The sequence below is a fragment of the Apodemus sylvaticus genome, chromosome 13 (genome assembly GCF_947179515.1).
Source record: "Apodemus sylvaticus chromosome 13, mApoSyl1.1, whole genome shotgun sequence".
Taxonomy (NCBI): Eukaryota; Metazoa; Chordata; class Mammalia; order Rodentia; family Muridae; genus Apodemus; species Apodemus sylvaticus.
Genome location: NC_067484.1, coordinates 73,737,615 through 73,746,040, shown reverse-complemented (window position 1 = coordinate 73,746,040; position 8,426 = coordinate 73,737,615). Strand labels below are relative to the sequence as shown.

The 8,426-nt window shown below is 51.8% G+C and overlaps 1 protein-coding gene across 1 annotated transcript in view; it reads right to left on the bottom strand.

Annotated features, from left to right (window-relative positions):
• Nucleotides 1–1,456: 1,456 nt before the first annotated feature.
• The window catches only part of Proc (protein C, inactivator of coagulation factors Va and VIIIa), a 15,359-nt gene continuing 8,389 nt past the window's right edge, over nucleotides 1,457–8,426 (bottom strand). The window contains exons 7-9 of the mRNA XM_052156077.1: nucleotides 5,036–5,181; nucleotides 3,631–3,748; nucleotides 1,457–2,078 (exon numbers count right to left, since the gene is read on the bottom strand). Coding sequence (XP_052012037.1) covers nucleotides 1,492–2,078; nucleotides 3,631–3,748; nucleotides 5,036–5,181 — 851 coding nt within the window. The 3' untranslated portion in view covers nucleotides 1,457–1,491. The remainder of the gene's footprint in view (nucleotides 2,079–3,630; nucleotides 3,749–5,035; nucleotides 5,182–8,426) is intronic.

Sequence of the window (8,426 nt, the reverse complement as noted above, 5' to 3'; positions counted from 1 at the left end):
AGCCCAGGGACTGGCATAATTAGGAGGTGTGGCCCTGTTGGAGTAGGTGTGGCACTGGATGTGGGCTTTAAGACCCTCATCCGAGCTGGCTGGAAGTTGGTATTCTGTTAGCAGCCTTCAGATGAAGATGTAGAATTCTCAGCATCTCCTGCACCATGCCTGCCTGGATGCTGCCATGTTTCTGCCTTGATAATAATGGACTGAACCTCTGAACATGTAAGCCAGCCCAAATGTTGCCTTTTATACAACTTGCATTGGTCACGGTGTCTGTTCACAGCAGTAAAACCCTAAAATGGACTCCCTTCCGCTTCCCCTTCTCTCCCGTTCCTCCTCCATGTTACCTCTCCCTTCTTACTTCTCTTTTGTTCTTTTGTTTGTTTGTTTTTCAAGACAGGGTTTCTCTGTGTAGCCCTGGCTGTCCTGGAACTCACTCTGTAGACCAGGCTGACCTTGAACTCAGAAATCCCCTGCCTCTGCCTCCCAAGTGCTGGGAAGTGCTCGGAAGTGTGCCACCAACGCCCAGCTCTTTTGTTCTTTTTAAGGGAAGGGATTTTGTTGTGTTGCCCAGGCTGTCCCCACCTCTCGGGCTGCAGCAATCCTGCCTCAGGGTCGGGGACTACAGGTGCTGCCCACATACCCAGCTTCATTATTAAACAGAGTCCTTGACAAAACTGGAAGGTCATTGTGAGGAGGACCTTCTGGGGATCCGGTTACTTCCCTGGTGGGCTGCTGATCTCTGCCTGCACTGTCAAAGCCAGGGTGGGCTGGGGTTTGCTGGCCAGGCAGCCTAGCCTACTGGGTAGATTTCAGAACAGTGGGAGACCTTGTGTCACAAACAAACAAACAAACAAATAAAAAAGTGGATGGTGCTTGAGCATCACGTGATCAAACAGCATGTGAAGTTGTCCTCTGGTCTCCAAACATACATATAACACACACACACACACACACACACACACACACACATGCACACACCCAGGGATAATCGAAAAGAGAAGCAGTTTAATTTGGAAGTGTGACCTTGGTTTGAATCCTGGCCTCAACACACAGCCATTCTGAGCCTTACCGGCCACTGGTCATTGGCAAAGCTTTTCTGATGTAACTAGCACAGGCTCTTTCCGAGGCCCTGAGAAAGGCTCTATTAGTCTCTTGAAGTAATTTTTAGAAAAACAAAAAAGCTTCCTTTCTATAAAACCATCTCCCCCACACCACCCTCCAGAAATGATATCAGCTCAGATCCCACTAGAACTTCTACACAACTACTTTGGGAGTTAAGCAGGTTCTTCTTTTCATATGCTTGGTATATAGTAAGTGCTCAATTAATAATGTTACTGTCCTCCAGAATAGCCCATAACAAGGATGAAAAGATAGACAGGTACTCAGGTAGGTATGTTTGTTGCATGCCCCTTTAATGTCCTCTGTCTTGGTATTCACTAGCCCAACCTTAAAATAGAGTGACTCCTGGGCTCCAGAGATGAGCAGGGAGGGGTGCTATAGATTCTGACTCTTAAGGGAGGCATCCTTTTCCCCGATGTAGCTGTGGATCCATTTGAGGTAGCTGCCCACTTTGGTATAGACGCCATAGTTGTTGAGGTGCCCGCAGCCCTCACCCCAGCTCACCAGGCCCACCAGGAACCAGGTATCCCGAAAGAAGACCACCATGGGCCCCCCACTGTCACCATCACAGGCATCTCTCGTGTCGCCAATGATGCCTGCACACAGCATGTTCTCTGAGACCACATTGTTCATGACCTCCACACACTCATTTCGAGCGACCAAAGGGATGCGGATGAAGGTGAGGATGAAGGTGCGGTTCCTTCTGCCATCCTTGATTCTGTCGCTTTGGTAGCCCCAGCCTGTCACCACCGTCTCCTGGCCAGCCTGAGTGAGCTCCTGCGCCAGGCCGCTGTCCGGCAGGCAGATGGGCACTATGGTCCTGGAGAGAGTGGCTGGCTGGGCCAGGCGGAGCAGTGCGATGTCATTGTCACTGCTGCTCCGGGTGTAGTTAGGGTGGACGAGGACCTCCTTGATGTCCAGGTCCAATTCCCAGTGGTCCCTGCGTCGCAGGTCATACTCACCTGCAAGGGAAGGGTGCTATCAGAGGAGCCCGGGGCAGCCTGCAGGGCCCTGGGGTTCTGCTGTCCTGAACCAAGTCCCTGGGCCTCAGAACCCTACCAGACATGAGAGCTCCTGCCAAAAGCATGAGTAGGTAGGCCCTAGGGCATCAGTTGCTAAGAGGCAGGGGCTGGCCTGGCCCCAAACTTCACAGGTAGAACAGCAAAAGTAAGTTAGAAACAGCGGGGAAGCCAGAGACTCCTGTACATCCGAGACCAAGCAGAGACAGGAAGGGAGCAAAGAGCAACATTACTGAAGAGACCGTCTCCAGGGCAGCAAGACCTAAAGGGGAGCACCAGCAAGGCCAAGGAGGACCACCAGCAAGGCAAAGGAAGAGCACCAGCAAGGCCCAAAGAGGAGCATCAGCAAGGCCCAAGGGGGAGCACCAGCAAGGCCCAAGGGGGAGCACCAGCAAGGCCCAAGGGGGAGCACCAGCAAGGCCCAAGGGGAGCATCAGCCAGGCCCAAGGGGGAGCACCAGCAAGGCCCAAGGAGGACCACCAGCAAGGCCCAAGGGGGAGCACCAGCAAGGCCCAAGGGGGAGCATCAACAAGGCCCAAGGGGAACATCAGCCAGGCCCAAGGGGGAGTACCAGCAAGGCCCAGGCACTGCTAGGAAGAATGATCTGGACCACAGAAAAGAGGCAGGTGACGGCTCCGGGATGTGGGGCCACAGGCCATTGCCCACACTGAATAGATGTACCACACATCAGTTCTGTCATCCTCAGGGCATCCTTTCTTTGGTTATGTATGTGATTGTGTTGGTGGAGTGTGCTTGTGTGTGAGGGCGCACATGCAGGTGCGACAGTGTATGCAGAGGCCAAGTCGACGGCCAGGTCGACGTCTGCTTTCTTCCCGCATTGCTCTCCACCTTGTGTTTGAGGCAGAACTTACCGAAGCCAACGCTCACAGAGTCCCTGGCTGGCCAGCAGGCCCCAGGGACTCCCTTGTTTCTGCGTCTCCAGCACTGGGATTAACCGGTCTGGAGATAAATACCAAGTCTGGATTCTACATGGGCACTTGGGATTAAGCTAAGAATTCACTTTAACAACTAGGCTATTCCTTGACCCACCTTTCTTCTTTTTGGTATGAATGATGTTTGTTAAAAGCCCCTCCAGAAACTGTCACAGAGTAGGGCCTGGACTTGAGAACCCTCAGACTCCAAGGGGAGCAGCTAGCAAGGCTGGCCAATGTCACACAGCTCTACCCCGTCAGTCTACGTGAAGCTCACGCAGTGCCATGGATCTGACCATGGCCAGGGGCTGAGGCCCACACAGAGCTGAAGCCATAGACATGAGGAGGAGATCTCTGCTCGGTCACAAATTGTGGGCCTAGGTCTGAGAGGGACACCAGACAATTCCAGCTGACTGGAGTCCCAGTGTGAGCCTCTGTCCTGCATGCCACCTCTGTGGGGCCTAAGTCTGTAATCGCCAGTATCACCCTCCCTTGGACAGCAAGCTTGCCTCCCCCGAGCCACCCCAGGCCTCCGGCTGCTCCCCCCTGGCTGCGGCCCTCACCCAGCCTCACGGTAAGCTTCTTAGTGCTCTGCACGCAGTGGGCAGCCGTCAGCACCCAGGAGGTGTGGATCAGCACCCCTCCACAGGTCAGCTTCTTCTTGGAGTCCAGAAGGATTGCCTGAAAACAACATATTCGACTGCTTCTCACGGTTCCCGGAATGGATCCTGAGTCCTAAGGGGCTTCCGGAGTTTCTCAAACACTCCTCCGGGTTCTCGATCCCACCCGCACGCGTAGACCTAAGGTCTGTTTCCAGTGTTTTCTATTTGAGACACTGTCTGGCACTGGCCTGTGTCAGCGAAGCTCCCTGACATGGCCTATGCAGTTCCTGTAGTCGCTCCCTGCCACACCGATGTGGAAGCTGGGACTGGGTCAGGCCTCGCATCCTCTGGGGAGCCTTCATGGTCCAGGCTGCTTGGGGTATCTCTCTCTTGGCCTTTGCTCTGCCCCTGTCCTGAGGGCCATCCTGGTTGTCATCCTGCTATTTCCAGAGTCTCTGAGCTCCGCAAATTTGTGACCTACTGGAATTCCACTTGTCCCAGAGCCAGGGACTTACTGATACACGTTTGCTTTTACCGAGAAACAGGTAAATATTTGCTTCTATGTTGAACCCGGGGGAAGCTTGCTGTCACTCCCCTGTGGCCCCGCCCCTCTCCACTGGTGTAGTCCCGCCTTAGTTCCCACCCACGCAAACTCTGTCTCTCTCCTCTTCTTTGACACTAGAACTCTTCCTCCTGCTTGCTCCCATCTGTGTGATGCTGACTAGTTTTTGTTTGGTTGGTTTAGTTTTGGTTTTTCAAGACAGGGTTTCTCTGTGTAGCCTTGGCTGTCCAGGAACTTGCTTTATAAACCAGGCTGACCTTGGACTCAGAGATCTGCCTGCCTCTGCCTCCTGAACACTAAGGTTAAAGGCGTGTGCCACAGTACCTAGCAGGCTGGCTACTTTTATGTCAACCTGACACAAGCTAGAGTCCTTGGAGAGGAGGAAGCCTCAACTGAGAAAACGCCTCCACAAGATCCAGCTGGAGAGCATTTTTTTAATTTGTGGTTAATGGGGGAGGGCCCAGCCCACTGTGGGCGGTGCCGCACGCCCTGGGTTCTACAACAAAGCAGGCTGAGCGAGCATCAGCTAGCATCTCCATCAGCTCCTGCCTCCATGTTCCCGCCTTGCTGGAGCGTCCTGGCTTCATGTGCCAATCAACTGCGATGTGAAAGTGGAAACCAAGTAGCAAATGCCCTTTGCTCCCCAAGTTCCTTTGGTCATGGTGTTTCGTCACAGCGATGCCCTAAGATGCACGTCCTTCCCTGAACACGCCCATTCCTGTCCTACCAGCCTTTACCTGTACCCCTCAAGCAGCAACGGTCCTCTCGGGCCAGCAGGGGTCCCAGGAGACTGTCTCCGCTCACCTGCCAAGGACTGTCACCCTGCTTCGTCAGCGTTCCGTTGACTATCCTCGGGTCTGCGTCTAGTTCATCTTCTGGGTCTGTGTCCCGTTTGAGGATCTTGCGTTTCTTCTCTATACGCCTCCCCAGTTTCCCACATGGAAAATTCACTAAAAGTCAAAAAAGAGGTGGTAAAGGCCCTCGATGCACGGCTTCCACAGCACCCTGTCCTCCTGTGTGTCGTAGGCGGCCACCCTGGACTCTTCAAGAAGTGCAGCGTGGGACCAGAAATCAAATAGTGTCACCTGCTGGCCAAGCAACGTTACTACCTGAGTGTCCCTAACTAAAGCTACCCTGGATTCACCCCAGGGCTATAATAAGGTGATCCTCCTCAAGATACATAAGGAAAGGCTCTTTGTCGGGATGCCACCAAGCTCCTCGGGATGAACTGTTCAGGAGGATATTGCTCAGCTGGTAAAATGAAGAGCGAGCCACATTTGTGTTTACGAAGCACATATAAGGCCCTGAGTTAGATCCCTAGTACTGCATAAACCAGGCACTGCGACACATGTCTGTAATCATAGCACTGAAAATAGGGCAGAAGGATCTGAAGTTCAGGGTCATCCTAGGCTACATAGTGAGTTTTAGGTCAGCCTGGGCAAAATGAGACCCTGTCTCAAAGTAGGGGGACAGATTACGGAGAAGGATCTCTCTCTCTCTCTCTCTCTCTCCCTCTCTCTCTCATGTGTTTTGCCTGTGTGTATTCAAGCATACTGTGTGTTCCTTGTACCCTTAGAGGCAAGAAGATGTCATCAGGCCCTCTGGAACTAGAATTAAGGGCATTTGTGAGCTGACATATAGGTGTTTGGAACTATATTGGTTTCCTCTGCAAGAACAGCAAATACTCTAAACTCTGAGCCATCTTATTTACTAGTCCTGTGTGTGTGCATGCGAGCACCACAGTAGCACATTCATTTGAAAGCCAGAGGTCAATGCTGAGTGTCTTTCTTGTCTCTACACCATATTTCTGAGCCAGCCTCTCACTGTGTAGCTTGCTTAGCCAGTGAATCCCAGGGATCCTGCTGTCCCTGCCGCAGCACACCGAGGTCACAGGCACATGGCTTTTCATGCAGATGCTGGGCGTCTAAACTCGGGTCCCTGGGCTTGCCTGGAAATCCGGGGTTTGGTGGTCTGTAAGGCCTGCTCCCAGAGGTGTGGAATGCTAGTTAGAGATCTAAGCTAGTCAGGCAGTGGGTTGGTACAGCAGGACAAGCAAGAAATGGCAGCACGGAGAGGAGACGGCAGCACGGAATTCCAGAAGCCGGCCAGTAGGTAGACATCATAGCTGACCTGGCAAACTGAGAAGCAAAAGTCTCCCCCACTAGCGAGTGCCCAGAAACTGGGATTGCACACACAGTGCCCTTCCTTCAGGAGTCCTTTCTACCCTGGAGTGAGGGCAGTACGGATATGACTGCGCATGGGACATGGTGTGGGCCGACAATGGAGGGTTGGAGAGCCTTCCTCGTAGTTTCACTCCCTTTTCCTCACCCACCGAGGCCCGTCCCTACAAAAGGGAAACCAGAGGCTTCGAGGATGATGACAGACAGCTCTATAGCAAGGCGTGGCAGGGCGAGAGGCCCGCGGGTCTGTGGGCAGCAGAGATGGCAGCTCCTCCCCCCATCCTGCTCCTGGGTACGAGAAGGGAACTGAGAGCATCCCCAGCCTTGTAGGCTTGCTTCCCTTCCTCCGCCTGGGGGGGGGGGGGTGAGACCTGCGGATCTGAAGCAAGCTTCTGTCAATAACTCTGGGCTTCAGGAAAGCCTGTAGGCAGGCAGGCAGACCCATGGGAACGTCTTGAAACTTGAAATAGTTATAAAATCAGTTTAAAATGCAAAGTTTAGGGCGTGGGGGAATAGCTTAGCATTTGGGAGCACAGGTTGCTCCTCTAGAGGACCCAGGTTCAATTCCCAGCAAGCACACAGCGGCTCACAACTATCGGTAACTTCAGTTCCTGGGGACCCATGTCAAGGGGCATGCATGTGAATAAATACCTATACAAATAAAACAAAATAAAAATCTTAAAAAAAAACCCAGGAAGTTTAAAAGTGTGTTTCTGTATAGGGATTAGAAGATAAGATTGTAAATAGCTCCCTGGAAGAATTCAAAGTCAGTGCTGGGGACACTGCTCAGTTGGTAGAGGCTTGCCTGGCATTCCTAAAGCGCCAAACAAGCTCAGCATGGACTATGTACATGCCCGTAGTCCCAGCACTCTGAGAGGATAAGAAAATCAGTCATCTCCAGTAACACAGTGGGTTCAAGGCCAGCTTGGGGTATGTGAGACTGTTTAAAACAAACAAACAAACAAACAAACAAGTCAGACATAGAAAATAGAAGAGACTATACGTGTGAATATTCTAAAGATCCAGAAAGAAACAGCAAAGGAGGACACAGGGTAGTGTCACCAGAACAGTCTCGGGACAGAGAGAAGCAGGTAGGCGATCTTTAGCTCTTCCATCTCTTTCTGCTCTTCCACATCTAGTCCCCCAGTCTCATCCACACATCTGTAGCAAACCACTGGTCATGGTTTCCCTTTGCTCCCAGCCTCACCTCCAGCAGATCACAGAGTCTTCTCCCACAGGCGCCTTCACCTCCCATCCTGTCGCCTCAGCTGTCAGCCTTCACAGCCACTCTCCCTGAGCTCCCAGTGGCCAACTCTGGCAGGCCCCCCTCCCCCCCCCCCCCCCCCGAGTGCTCACCGCCAGGCAGCCATAGGCACCATACTCGCTTAAGAACAAGAAGAGAGCACCAGGCGCACCTGCCAGGACAGCCAGACAGCAGCAGGCCCTGAGCAGGGCAATAAAGAGCCAGACAAGGATTTCAAAATAGCCTTTTATGATTATATTACAGGCGCTTACAGAGGAAATGAATAATCCCTTAAGGAAATCTATGAGACCAAAACAGTGGGATGAGAGGAAGAAAACACTTGCTGACAAGTGCAAAAAGAATTATAAAAAAAAAAAAAAAAACAAAAAAAACCCAAGCAGGGAAACCTGAAAATAAAAAAACTCCAACAGAAACCTTAGAAGCAAGTCTTACCAACAGAGTACAAGAAATGGAAGAATCACAGCCGTTGAAGACAAGATAGAAGAAATGGGTACCTCGGTGAAAGGACACACACACACACAAACACACACACACACACACACACACACACACACACACACACAGGCACGAAACTGGCCAAAGGCACAGAAAATATTTTTTAACAAAATCATAGAAGAAATCATCTTAACACAAAGGAGGAGGTGCCTATCAAGGTACAAGAAGCACACAGAACACCAAATAGACTGGACCACAAAATGAATCCCCCTCAGCACATAACAAATCAAACTAATAAGTATACAGAGCAACAACA